General features: G+C 47.8%; 1 protein-coding gene across 8 annotated transcripts in view; it reads left to right on the top strand.

Annotated features, from left to right (window-relative positions):
* Nucleotides 1–13,671, top strand: part of STAT3 (signal transducer and activator of transcription 3) — a 68,393-nt gene extending 54,722 nt beyond the window's left edge. For 2 of the 8 annotated variants that reach the window (XM_035301568.3, XM_078374431.1), the window contains 9 exons: nucleotides 392–490; nucleotides 607–742; nucleotides 2,369–2,421; nucleotides 2,638–2,732; nucleotides 2,845–2,984; nucleotides 3,461–3,670; nucleotides 9,786–9,828; nucleotides 10,159–10,221; nucleotides 11,221–13,671. In XM_035301568.3, coding sequence (XP_035157459.1) covers nucleotides 392–490; nucleotides 607–742; nucleotides 2,369–2,421; nucleotides 2,638–2,732; nucleotides 2,845–2,984; nucleotides 3,461–3,670; nucleotides 9,786–9,828; nucleotides 10,159–10,183 — 801 coding nt within the window. In that variant the 3' untranslated portion in view covers nucleotides 10,184–10,221; nucleotides 11,221–13,671. Of the gene's footprint in view, nucleotides 1–391; nucleotides 491–606; nucleotides 743–2,368; nucleotides 2,422–2,637; nucleotides 2,733–2,844; nucleotides 2,985–3,460; nucleotides 3,674–9,785; nucleotides 9,829–10,108; nucleotides 10,222–11,220 lie in introns of all 8 variants that reach the window. The other 6 variants (XM_035301564.3, XM_078374429.1, XM_035301566.3 and 3 more) reach the window with 3 other exon arrangements.
* Nucleotides 13,672–14,253: the final 582 nt, after the last annotated feature.

The following is a 14,253-nucleotide window of genomic DNA, read 5'->3' as shown; positions in this document are numbered from 1 at the left end:
TTGAGATATACCTAGACAATCAGGAATCCTGGTCTTTGATTCCTCAGACCTCTCTGTTTCATGTGAAGATACAGCTTCAAGTCTTGGAGAATGCCTTCAGGGTCTGAAAAATGGGGCAATCTGTAGACTGTGAGTCAAGCTGTGAGCAAGTCAGGTTTTACAAGGGACTGGTATGTTCTGACAGCAGCCCGAGCCCTGTGGCCATGCTGGGCATTCTTTCCACTCTGATTGCTGACTCAGCTGACTCAGTCACACTCCTTGCCTAGAGTTGGCAGCAGGTGTGGCTTATGGCATGTCCTTTCATTCTGAGCCCCGTGAGATGCGGGTGAAGAGATTTCCGAGGCTATGCGAGCCCCTCTGCCTCCCTGCTCAGTTCCCACTTCCTCCACAGACCCACTCCTTGCCAGTTGTGGTGATCTCCAACATCTGTCAGATGCCAAATGCCTGGGCATCCATCCTTTGGTACAACATGCTGACCAACAACCCCAAGGTTAGTGTCCCCTCCTTTTAGTTGGTGCCCCAGGATCTTCTGCAACTTATGGGTACCTAGTATAAACAACGAGCACCATCGCTCATCTAAATGAGTAAATGTGTTCTTTCCAATAGAACGTGAACTTTTTTACCAAGCCCCCAATTGGAACGTGGGATCAAGTGGCTGAGGTCCTGAGCTGGCAATTTTCCTCCACCACCAAGCGAGGACTGAGCATCGAGCAGCTGACTACACTGGCAGAGAAACTCTTGGGTTCGCATTTTCACCCCTCCTCCCTCCACCTGCCCAGAAAAGGGATCTGTCCATTTTCATGCTGTGGGTGATAAAAAAGAAAAAAAAAAGAATCAAAAAAGGAAAATGGATCTGGCCTATAGGGCTGCTCATTTGGGCCATGTCTACTGATCATTAGGTCATGTTTCCTGAGCAAGGCACTGTGCTGGGGCCAGGAAACAGGGCCTCCATCAGGTTGGGGAGTCGGGGTGCAGAGGCAGTATGTAGTCAGGGTGATAATTTTTGAGGTAGGAGGTAGATTTCTTTTCTCCTGGTTGCTATCTCACTCAACCCTTCCAGGGTACCACCCCATCTAACCTTAGAAGAGCTTCTTTTTTTTTTTTTTTTAAAGACGGGATTTCACCATGTTAGTCAGGCTGGTCTTGAACTCCCGACCTCAGGTGATCAGCCCAACTTGGCCTCCAAAGTGCTTGGATTACAGATGTAAGCCACCACGCCCGGCCTAGAAGATCTTTTAAGTGTGTTTTGGAGGGTAGAGCTAAAGGCTTGATATTCCCGGTCCATTTCTTCTTTTTTTTTTTTTCCCTTGTTCCCTATGCATTCCTTTAATCAACTATAGGCCAGTTTTTTTATGGGTTTTCTTTGAGATAGAGTCTTGCTCTGTTACCTGGCTGGAGTGCAGTGGCACGATCTCGGCTCACTGCAACCTCCACCTCCCGGGTTCAAGTGATTCTCCTCCCTCAGCCTCCTGCATGGCTCAGACTACAGGCATGCGCCCCCACACCAGGCTAATTTTGTATTTTTACTAGAGATGGTGTTTCACTGTGTTGGTCAGGATGGTCTCTATCTCTTGACCTCATGATTCGCCCACCTCTTCCTCCCAAAGTGCTGGGATTATAGGCATGGGCCACCGTGCCCAGCCGACTATTGGCTAGTTTTTAAAAAAGAGTTAGTGGAATATTTTATGTGTTGCCTGGGCTAGAAGTAGCTTTATCCTAATAAAGCTGTTGCCACCAAATACACCTGTCTGACACCAGATATCAGCTTGTTAGTGAGTGCTGCTGCTGGTCCCCAGCCCACCACCCAAGGCTACAAAGAACAGGGGCACTTGTTACATCACCCTCTGTCCCTGCTGGGCTACCCAGCAACAAAGATGGGTCAGATAATGGCAGTGTGTTTGTCCTCATTGTGTGCACACAGACAACAGCGGCCACCTTTTAATATGTGAACGCCAGTGGTTTCATGGCCCATTGTGGGACCAATGTGTGTGTGTTCCGTTTTAAGAAATAACACCAGCTGGGCTTGGTGGCTCATGCCTGTAATTCCAGCACTTTGGGAGGCTGAGGTGGGCGGATCACAAGGTCAAGATATCGAGACCATGCTGGCCAACATGGTGAAACCCCATCTCTACTAAAATAATAAAAATTAGCCGGGTGTGGTGATGCATGCCTATAGTCCCAGCCACTCAGGAGGCTAGGGAGGAGAATCACTTGAACCCAGGAGGCAGGAGGTTGCAGTGAGCTGAGATTGCGCCTCTGCATTCCAGCCTGATGTCAGAGCAAGACTCTGTCTCAAAAAAAAAAAAGAAAGAACATCTTGACCCCCAACCTCAAAATGTACTACTTGATTCTTTTTCTTTTCCTTCAGGACCTGGTGTGAATTATTCAGGGTGTCAGATCACATGGGCTAAGTTTTGCAAAGTAAGCAATCTTGTTAAATCCTTGTGGGAATGGGAGTACTAACCTGCATGGCTGTTGTGGAGGGCTCTGGCTTGAAGGCCTGAACTCTTGGTCCAGCAGCCAGTAGGACCTGCCAGCAGGTAGACGGGCCTGAGGATTTGGGTGGTGCACTGTGCCCCAGGAAGGGAAAGGCTGGGGTGGCGGTAGACTTGGCTTTCCCGTTATTCTTTTCTCCAGGAAAACATGGCTGGCAAGGGCTTCTCCTTCTGGGTCTGGCTGGACAATATCATTGACCTTGTGAAAAAGTACATCCTGGCCCTTTGGAACGAAGGGTAGGTCGGACAGAGTGTGCACAGGTGTAACCAAGTCCCCTGCTCTCTGCAAGCCAGTGGCAGTGGATGGCTGCCCTGTTAGCAATAACAACACCATTCCTCTTGGCTTCAGGTACATCATGGGCTTTATCAGTAAGGAGAGGGAGCGGGCCATCCTAAGCACCAAGCCTCCAGGCACCTTCCTGCTAAGGTTCAGTGAAAGCAGCAAAGAAGGCGGCGTCACTTTCACTTGGGTGGAGAAGGACATCAGCGGTAAGTGAGGCTCCCACCCACCTCATCACCGCTGCTAGTTCCAGGCACCTACTGCCCCCTGGTGGGTGGAGATGGCCCGACTCCCTGCCTGACTCAGACACTTTTGGGTGACTTCTAAGTCCTCCCAGCTGAAGCATTGATTGGTTTGCTTTTGTTTTGCTTCCTCCAGTGGCTATTGGTTGAGAAATTTGCAGTTTAAATTTTATTCTTCATCCCTTTTCCTACTTATCCTGTTAATATATCTTACACAAGTAGTTCTATTCAAGTTTATTGCCTTTGACCTAGCTGGTAGCCTCTTCTAAATTAGAAGCCAGCCTGAAACATTTCCACAGTACCAGGTCACTGGACAGGAGATTCAGGGTCTCAACACTGGGGTGGCTTACGTCTTCTCCCTTGGAGGAAATAAAAATGGGCTCTTTCTCTGAGATTACCTAGCTGTAGGTTCCATGATCTTTCCTTCCCACATCCCATAACAGGTAAGACTCAGATCCAGTCGGTGGAACCATACACCAAGCAGCAGCTGAACAACATGTCATTTGCTGAAATCATCATGGGCTATAAGATCATGGATGCTACCAATATCCTGGTGTCTCCGCTGGTCTATCTCTACCCTGACATTCCCAAGGAGGAGGCATTCGGAAAGTATTGTCGGCCAGAGAGCCAGGAGCATCCTGAAGCTGACCCAGGTAGTTGTTGATTTTCCATGTTCCTGGCATTTAATATTTGGGAAAAGTTGGAAATGTCAGGATCCTCGGAGGATAGACAGGCAAATGCCTGAATAACCTGGGGGATCATTATTTCTCCTTATGGGAATGCACTGTAATGAGTGCTTTTCTGGGGGTGACCGATGGGATTTGGGAGGAGAATCAGAATCACTTAGACTAGTGCAGCCCCTGCTTCACGAGAGTTCACTAGTCTTAAGAGGGGATACAGCCCCTCTTTATACGTAGAAAGGAGCAACCAGTATTAGCCTTTCTAAAAACATACCAAAAAGTAAAGAGCATCAACGTAAAGAAGAATTTATATAAACGAATGGATAAAATAGCCAGTTAACATCCAATGGCAGTAACCCTAAATTTAAGTCGACTAAATCCCCCAAACAAAAGATACAGCCAAAACCTAACGTATGCTGCATCCAGATCCATTCACATCCAAAGATACACAAAGACTCAAAACAAAGGGATGGAGAAAGACTTACCAACCAAATGGAGAGCATAAATAAATAAATAAATAGCAGGAGTTGCAGTTCTCGCATCTGATAAAATAGATTTCAAAGCAACAAAGATATAGTGGTAAAAGGATCAATGCAACAATAAGAGCTAACGATCCTAACACCCAGATACATAAGACCAGTAAAGAGATTTAGACTCAACGAGTTAGAAAATTGATGAGGAAAACCAGGACTTGAACTCAGATCCGGAACAAGTAAACTTAGTAAATATTTACAGAGCTCTCCATTTTAAATACACAAAATATACATTCTCCACTTTAAATACACAAAATATTGATCAGCCATTATTAATACCCATTTTTAGAATAAAGCAATATTCCCGTTCTCTTTCCCTCTTTTTCTTCCTCTTTCTTTCTCTCCTTCACTCCTTTTTTTTTTCTTCTTTTCTTCTTTCCTTTCAAAAATAAAAAATAAATTTAAAAAAAAAAGAGGGGATACAGCCTGGGCAACATAGCGAAACCACCTCTCTACAAAAATACAAAAAAATTACCCGGGTGTGGTGGCGCACATTTGTAGTTGTAGCTACTCAGGAGGCTGAGGCAGGAGGATCACCTGAGCCCAGGAGTTCAAGGCTGTAGTAAGTGGTGATCGGGCCACTGCACTCCAGCCTGGCTGATAGTGAGACACTGCGTCAATAATAAAAATAAAGAAGGGACTGATACACATACATACCCCAAAACATGCCTGAAACATGAGAGAAGAGAAAGTGAAGACAGTTCTTTGTTAACAGGATGCCCAGCAGGCACAGTGCTTCTGTAGACACTGGAAGGTTTGAGCACAGGTTTTAGCCTAGTGTACCCCTTTTTGCCTGTCACTGAACCATGTCAGTGTGGCAGGCAGGTAGGCTGAAGAAAGGCTTTCTGGAGGAAGTGATTATTAGCAGCATGGGAGAATGGTTTACACCAGAGTAGAAGAGCTGGGAGTATCATGTTTGAAAGGGAAGACTGACTGGGTGGAGGGCAAGGGATTGGTATTTAGAATGTGCGGCTATTGCAAATAAGATATTTTTTAATGTGTAAGAGGATATGTGTTTATATGTTACGTATAAATTATTTTAGCTGGGTGCAGTGGCTCATGCCTGTAGTCCTAGCACTTTGGGAGGCCCAGGCAGGAGGATCACTTGAGCCTGGGAGTTTGAGAACAGCCCAGACAACATAGTGAGACCATAAAAAAAAATTTTTTTAATTAGCCAGGGTTAGTGGTTTGTGCCTGTAGTCCTAGCTACTTAGGAGGCTGGATTGCTTGAGCCCAGGAGATTGAGGCTGCAGTCAGCCTTGATTCTTGATTATACCACTGCATTCCAGTCTGGGCAACAGAGCAAGACCTTGTCTCACAAATAACAAAGAAATTAAAAGTATTATTTTACATTAAACCTGTAATCTCAGCTGGGCGTGGTGGTTCACACCTGCAATCCTGCCGCTTTGGGAGGCTGAAGCAGGAGGATCACTTGAGGCCAGGAGCTCAAAACCAGCCTGGCAACATAGTAAGACCCCTCTCTAAAAAAAAAACAGGCCAGGCACAGTGGCTCACGCCTATAATCCCAGCTCTTTGGGAGGCAGAGGCAGGCAGATCACCTAAGGTCAGAAGTTCGAGAGCAGCCTGACCAACATGGAGAAATCCCGTCTCTATTAAAAACACAAAATTAGCTGGGCATTGTGGTGCATGCCTGTAATCCCAGCTAGTCGGGAGGCTGAGGCAGGAGAATCTCTTCTGGGAGGTGGAGGTTGCAGTGAGCCGAGATGGTGGCATTGTACTCCAGCCTGGAAAACAAGACTGAAACTCCATCTCAAAAAAAAAAAGAAAAAGAAAAAAACAAAATAAAACTGTAATCTCTGGAGCTGTCCTCAATGTGGAGGGGGCAGCCCCGTCTGTTCCCTTTCAGCACTTGTTGCTTTGACTCTCTGGGTTCCCTGTGCAGATCCTGATGGGGAGCCTCTGATTTGCCATTCTTTGTTTTACCAAACTTTCTGTAATTATAAAGGGCAGAGGTTGCAGTGAGTCCAGATCACATTATGTGATCTCTGCCTCCTGGTTCAAGCAATTCTACTGCCTCAGCCTCCCGGGTAGCTGGAATTACAGGCGCCCGCAACTACGCCCGGCTAATTTTTGTATTTTTAGCAGAGGAGTTTCATCATGTTGGCCAGGCTGACCTCAAATTCCAGACCTCAGGTGATCCACCCATCTCAGCCTCCCAAAGTGCTGGGATTACAGGCGCGAGCTATCGCGCCCGGCCTAATGATGGGCTCTTTAACATGATTTTCTAGGGTTGACTCCCTGCCCAGGTTCCTGCTGAAAAAGCTGTTTTGTCCAAATAGCACACACACAGAAACCCACCAACTTCTCTCCTACTTTCTCCTTCTGAGGAATTTCTTGGTGTGGGGGGGAGCGGGGGCAGCATGGGGCTTGGAGGAGGGAGTTGGAGCTAATTGACAGTTGCCTTTCTCCTTCATTCCGGTCCTGAGTCTTGTTCACACTATAGGAGTTTCACTCACTTCCTGTCTGCTGCCTATCTCTCTTTGCACGTGTGTTTCAGTTGGGAGATCTGTTTATCAGCCCCAGCCACACTGCTCTTTGTTCCTTCTGCAAAAGACATTGGGGTCCCAGGGCTGCTTTAAAGTTCCCACCTCCCAGTCTGAGGCTGCATCCTCCATTACCATTGCCCTTCCTGTGGGCTGGGAGGCCAGGTCCTTTCCTGCCCAGTTTCCTCAGGGGCAAAGCACTCATCAGGAGAAAAGAACTAATTACTTGAGTAATTTGCCTGCTTTGCTGAGGAGCAAGGCACTCATCAGAAGAAAAGAACTAATTATTGAGTAATTTGCCTGTCTCAGTGAGAGGAGTGTGCCCTGAGGGGCTTGGTTGGGTGGGAGGGCGGGTCCTTGTTATTAAATGGGCGCCTTCAGGAAGGTGAACATGTGACCATTTCTTCTCTTTCCATCACAAGAGTATTATGGTGTGAGAGTCTCAAAGATAATTATCCTTCCAGGACTCTTCTCTCTTCCTTCTCTACTGGAAACCCTCAGGGCATTTCCTTCTGCTTGAGGGAGAGGTTCTGAGCCACTTACAAATTAGATAAAGTACATTTACAACTTTGTACAAAGCCACAAATGAAGGCATTTTTCTCAGTTATCTTTGTTTTTGTTTTTGTTTTTTTGAGACTGAGTCTTGCTCTATCTCTCAGGCTAGAGTGCAGTGTCGCTATCTCGGCTCACTGCAACCTCCATCTCCTGGGTTCAAGAGATTCTTGTGCTTCAGCCTCCCGAGTAGCTGGGATTACAGACACACGTCACCACGCCCAGCTAATTTTTAGTGGAGGCAGGGTTTCACCAGGCTGGTCTCAAACTCCTGACCTCAAGTGATCTTTCCTCATTGGCCTCCCAAAGTGCTGGGATTACAGGCTTGAGCCACTGTGCCCAGCCTCAGCTTTCTTGTTGGCTAGAGAATTAAATCCTTTTCTGTCTAGGGTGTTAACTCCATAAGGGCTGGGCCAAAACGAATGGATTTATAAGATACTGGAGCCCTGTCTCAGTAGCTCCTTTGAATTCTGCACTGAATTGATCAGTTTCTTGGCTAAAAGTAAGCTCAGAGGGTAGCCCAAGAGCCTCTCTGCAGTGCCTTCTTTCACACGGTCATCATGCTTTCCCATCCTTCAGGTTCTCTGTAAGCCTCATGTTTTATGGCTGTGCTGTTTGCAGCTCACCCCTCCCTGCCCCGTGCCTTCTCAATGGTTTGTTCACTTGAATTCCCCAGATTTCCTGCCAGTGTCTGCAAGGTTCCTCGACCTCTTGATATAAGCATTCAGCATCTAAAACTGTAGAAGAATAATGATAAAGGACAACGCTCATAGAAAATCGGCACCCTTTCTTCCCACTCCCTCTTATTTTATACATAAAAAAGAACATGGGCTGGGCGTTGTGGCCAAGTCTGGGTGTGAGGGCTTATACCTATAATCCCAGCATTTTGGGAGGCTGAGCTGGGTGGATAACTTGAGGTCAGGAGTTGGAGACCAGCCTGGTCAACATGGCAAAACCCTGTCTCTACTAAAAATACAAAAATTATTCTGGGTGTGGTGGCTCACGTCTAATCCCAGCACTTTGGGAGGCCAAGGCAGGTGGATCACCTGAGGTCAGGAGTTCCAGACCAGCCTGGCCAACATGGTGAAACCCTGTCTCTACTAAAATAACAAAAAATAAAACTAAGGCTGGGCACAGTGGCTCACACCTATAATCCCAGCACTTTGGGAGGCTGAGGCGGGTAGATAACGGGGTCAGGAGATCGAGACCATCCTGGTCAACATGGTGAAACACGTCTCTACTAAAAATACAAAAATTAGCTGGGCATGGTGGCATGTGCCTGTAGTCCCAGCTACTCGGGAGGCTGAGGCAGGAGAATTGCTTGAACCCAGGAGGCGGAGGTTGCAGTGAGCCGAGATCGAGCCGTTGCACTTCAGCCTGGGTAACAAGAGCGAAACTCTGTCTTAAAAAATAATAATAAAAAATAAATAAAATAAAACTAGCGAGGCATGGTGGTGGGTGCCTATAATCCCAGCTACTCAGGAGACTGATGAAGGAGAATCACTTGAACCTGGGAGGTAGAGGTTGCAGTGAGCCAAGATCATGCCACTGCACTCCAGCGTGGGCAACAGGGCAAAACTCCATCTCAAAAAAAAAAAAAGACAAAAATTAGCCAGGCATGGTGGTGCTGCCGGTAGTCCCAGCTGCTTGGGAGGCTGAGACAGGAGAATTGCTTTGACCCAGGACAGGGAGGTTGTAGTGAGCCGAGATTGTGCCACTGCACTTGAGCCTGGGCAACAGAGTGAGACTGTGTCTCAAAAATCAACCACCAGCACCACTGCTACCACCACCAAAAAGACTATGCCTTGTTCCAGGTCTCTTAGCTGTTGAAGATAGACCTGGACCCAGGTCTATGGTCTTCTATTTGAATCAGTTGTACTGCTCTACAAAGTCTTTTGTGCTTTTTGATTGATGTATTTATCCAAGTAGAAAGTTACTCATGCCCTCATCCAAAAATGTGGTAGAGGCCAGATGAGTGCTGGCAGGAATAGGAGGTATAACCTTTGGCTTTGGAACCACAAGCATTAGCCGTCTCCATGTTCTCTTAAAGACTGGGTGATGTTGGTATCTAGGTTGGACACTATGCAAAGACTACACAGGCTCGGTTCCTGCCTGCAGAGTAGTTACCTAAGAGATAGGACCAGCCAGAATAGAATCCTCAGACCACATGGAGGCTGTTAAACTTTTAAATCTAGGGAAAGAATGAACACAAGGTTGGCCTTAGTCTAGGCTCAGGTGGGAAAGGGTTATGCTGAAAAGGCTGCAGCTCAGCACAGCTTTGTGCAAAGGATCGAGGTTCAAAGCTGCTAGTACCTAGAATATCAAATAGTAAAGATGAGGGCGGGCAACCCTGAGGGGCACATAGAGCTTTCCAGACAATCTCTGCATGAGGATGGAGTGAGCTTCAAATTGGTCCTGCTGAGGCAGCCGGCTTCCTCCGGCTCTGCTTACTGAATGTGAAGTCACAGTCAGTAAGAAAACTGGTTTTGTTCTTCTCAGGTGCTGCCCCATACCTGAAGACCAAGTTTATCTGTGTGACACCGTAAGTGGCTTCCTTTCCCAATTTTGCCTTTATTTCTAATATCCTCAGTTATCCCTGGGAATAGGACACTGGGTGAGAGTTCATCTGCCAAGGGTTGGAAGCCCCTGGGCTGTGTTTAGTACTCAAAGTGACCTTGTGTGTTTAAAAAGCTTGAGCTTTTATTTTTCTGTTGGAGACCAGAGTTTGATGGCTTGTGTGTGTGTGTTTTGTTCTTTTTTTTTTTTCCATTGTGTCTTGTCAACCCCCCCTTTCCCCTCCTGCTGCCCCCCATTTCCTACAGAACGACCTGCAGCAATACCATTGACCTGCCGATGTCCCCCCGCACTTTAGATTCATTGATGCAGTTTGGAAATAATGGTGAAGGTGCTGAGCCCTCAGCGGGAGGGCAGTTTGGTGAGTATTTGGTTGACAGATGTTGTTCCTCTGAGGGAAGTTGTTCCCCTTTTGAGTGATGCTCGCATGTCCACAACCGAGAGCTGGTCACTTGGAATGGTAGGAGGTTCTAGAGCATTGTTCTCCAGTAGAAATGGCATGAATGCCACATGTGCAAATATAAATCCTCTAGCAGCCACATTGGAAACTGACGAAGTTAATTTTTACAATATATTTTATTTAACCCTGTAAATCCAACATACCTCAATTCAACATTTAAGAAAAAGTTGAGGCTGAGTGCAGTGGCTCATGCCTGTAATCCCAGCACTTTGGGAGGCCAAGGTGGGTGGCTTATTTGAGGTCAGGAGTTTGAGACCAACCTGGCCAACAGGATGAGAGACCCCCATCTCTACGAAAAATGTAAAAATTAGCCAGGCATGGTGGCCCATGCCTGTAATCCCAGTTACTCGGGAGGTTGAGATGGGAGGATCCCTTGGCCTTGGAGATGGAGGTTGCAGTGAGCTGAGATGGTGCCACTGCACTTCAGCCTGGGCGACAGAGTAAGACTCCATCTCAAAAAAAAAAACTAAAAACTAAACTAAAAGAAAAAGTTGAGATCTTTTTCTTTCCTGTAAGTCTTTAAAATCTGGTGGGCTTTTGACAGCCACAGCACAGCTTGGTTTGGACAAACCAAATCTCAAATATTCTGTGGCCATGTGTGACTTGGGGCTCCTGAATTAAATAGTAGATCAAGGGCAGAAGAGCCAAGGACAGCCTTAGATCTTCTCTAAATGTAGAGAGCTGGGAATCAGTGAAGGGAGGAAGGAGAAAGGGCCCTTCCAGATGTAGGGTCCTCTAGGGAGGAGAATAAATCTGGCTTTTCTCACCGTCTCTGGGCTTTAAGGGGCAGGAGATTGGATAGCATTGGTAGCCTGAGCTCCGTCCTCTGAAGGGCTGGGGGCGTGCCCTGCAGTTGCAGAGGGTGGACAACTGAATCCTTTTCCCTGTCTGTCCCTCCAGAGTCCCTCACCTTTGACATGGAGTTGACCTCGGAGTGCGCTACCTCCCCCATGTGAGGAGCTGAGAACGGAAGCTGCAGAAAGATATGACTGAGACGCCTACCTGCGTTCCGCCACCCCTCACACAGCCAAACCCCAGATCATCTGAAACTACTAACTTTGTGGTTCCAGATTTTTTTTACTCTCCTACTTCTGCTATCTTTGAGCAATCTGGGCACTTTTTAAAATAGAGAAATGAGTGAATGTGGGTGATATGCTTTTATCTAAATGCAAATAGGGATGTGTTCTCTGAGACCCATGATCAGGGGATGTGGCAAGGGGGTGGCTAGAGGGAGAAAAAGGATATGTCTTGTGTTGTTTTGTCCCTGCCCTCCTTTCTCAGAAGCTTCTTCTTGTTGTTCTTAGACAAGTGCCTCCTGGTGCCCGCGGCATCCTTCTGCCTGGTCCTATAAGCAAATGCCACAGGCCACCTGTAGCTACATACTTCTGGCATTGCACTTTTTAACCTTGCTGACATCCAAATAGAAGATAGGACTATCTAAGCCCTAGGTTTCTTTTTAAATTATGAAATAAGAACAATCAAAGGGCCAAAAACACTGTATCAGCATAGCTTTTCTGTATTTAAGAAACTTCAGGCCGGGCATGGTGGCTCACGCCTGTAATCCCAGCACTTTGGGAGGCTGAGGCAGGTGGATCATGATGTCAGGAGATTGAGGGCATCCTGGCTAACACGATGAAACCCCATCTCTACTAAAAGTACAAAAAAGTAGCCAGGCATGGTGGTATGCGCCCGTAATCCTAGCTACTCGGGAGGCTGAGGCAGGAGAATCACTTGAACCCGCGAAGCAGAGGTTGTAGTGAGCCAAAATCATGCCACTGCATTCCAGCCTGGGTGACAGAGACTCCATCAAAAAAAAAAAAAGCAGCAGCAGCAGCAGTTTCAGTTGACCGCGTCCTTGGTGCTTTAAGCATTCAGCTTCCTTCAGGCTGATAATTTATATAAGCCCTGAAAAAGGCTTCAGGTCAAACCCTTAAAAGACATCTGAAGCTGCAGCCTGGCCTTTGGTGTTGAAAGAGGAAGGTTTAAGGAGAACCCAAGCATTTTAGACTTTTTTTTATAAATAGACTTATTTTCTCTTGTAATGTATTGGCCTTTAGTGGGTAAGGCAGAGCAGAGGGTGCTCACAACCTTGACTCCCTTTCTCCCTGGACCTGATCTGCTGTTTCAGAGGCTAGGCTGTTTCTGTGGGTGCCTTATCAGGGCTGGGATACTTCTGATTCTGGCTTCCTTCCTGCCGCGCCCTCCCAACCCCAGTCCCCCTGACCCTGCTAGTGGCATGTCTCCTCCATTGTCTATAGGTCCCTCGTCCTGTTTGTTTTAGGAATCCTGGTCTCAGGACCTCATGGAAGAAGAGGGAGAGAGTTACAGGTTGAACATGATGCAGACAGACTATGGGGCCCCAGTATCTGGTTGAGCTCAGGGAATATGGTTCTTAGCCCAGTTTCTTGGTGATTTCCAGCGGCACTTGTAATGGCGTCTTCACTTAGTTCATGCAGGGCAAAGGCTTACTGATAAACTTGAGTCTGCCCTTGTGCCAGGGTGTATACTTGGCCTCCCTCTGAGGTTGGTGATTCTTTCCTCCCTGCTGGGGCCCCACAGGTGAGGCAGAACAGCTAGGAGGGCCTCCTTGCCTGCCTGCCAAGGCCCATCAGCTCACCTCTCCTGTGCATATTCGAACACTCAGCATATATTAGGTGGGTCACCTCTGACCCAGAGGCATGGCCAGGTTTAGCGACTCAAAACTACCTTGCCTTAGCTGAACAGAGTTTCTATGGAATTCTGTTTGTTAGATCCAATTAGCTGGTCTCTGAATGAAGCGGGAGAGGACCTTGTCTGAGATGAGCAGAGCTTGCCCCAGTCCTCCCACCTGGAGACAGCTGATGTGTCATGCAGAGCTCTCGCTTCTCCAGCAGCTCTCTTCAGTACATAATAAGCTTAACTGATAAACTGAGGGAATATTTAGAAAGGTGAGACTTGGGCTTACCATTGGGTTTAAATCATAGGGACCTAAGGCAAGGATCTGGGCTTCTCTGGAGCAGATATTGTCAAGTTCATGGCCTTAGGTAGCATATATATGGTCTTAACTCTGATTGTAGCAAAAGTTCTGAGAGGAGCCCAGCCTTGTCTGGCCCCTGAAAGAACATGGTCCTCAGTTCCTGCCTGCCTCCTGTCCACTGCCCCCTGCCCATCCCCAGCCCAGCCCAGGGAATCCCATGGGTTGCTTACCTACCTATAAGGTGGTTTATAAGCTGCTGTCCTGGCCACTGCATTCAAATTCCAATGTGTACTTCATAGTGTAAAAATTTATATTATTGTGGGTTTTTTTTTCTTTTTTGGTATATTGTTGTATCTACTTTAACTTCCAGAAATAAACGTTATATAGGAACCATATGATAGCATGGCAGCTCTGTCTGGCTGATGGAGACTTCCTTTTCCCCTGCATAAGTTCTGAGGGGCCTCACACACAGGCGGGTACTGGGGTAGGAGCAGGAAGGGGTCTTGAGAGGAGGCGGTTGCCTTAGCCCCCTGCCCCCACTTTTGTTAGCCAGCGGCCCAGAGGTAAGAGGTGCTTGGAGGAGCAAGGGGTCAATAGTCCAATGGCAGAAAGATGTCAAGAGTGGAGGCCTCCCTCCCCGGCTCCATCCTCCCCACAGAGCGGCCTCATCCTGTCTGGGTTCAGATAAGCCACCTAAGCGGGGTGGGGGGTAGATACTCCCACCGCACCCCCCCAAGGCCTCCCCTTCCGAGGGGCCCCCAGCAGCGAGCAGTGATAATGCAGGGAAAAGTGCCCCGACCTTAGCTACACAGGCGCCCACGGGGCTTCTCCCCACCCCTACACGTGCCCCAGCGCCCTGGAGACCGCGCCTGGGAGCTGCGGAGCAAGCGCCTTCCCTCGCAGAGCTAGAGCAGGTTAGCCCGGTGGGGCGGTGGCACTTGCCCCTCCCCTCCCCGCCCCTTCTCTCCCACCCCTGC

The sequence above is a fragment of the Callithrix jacchus genome, chromosome 5 (assembly GCF_049354715.1).
Source record: "Callithrix jacchus isolate 240 chromosome 5, calJac240_pri, whole genome shotgun sequence".
In the NCBI taxonomy this organism is placed as follows: domain Eukaryota; kingdom Metazoa; phylum Chordata; class Mammalia; order Primates; family Cebidae; genus Callithrix; species Callithrix jacchus.
Note: the sequence above shows the minus strand (reverse complement) of the source record. Positions and strands in the feature narration are given on the sequence as shown.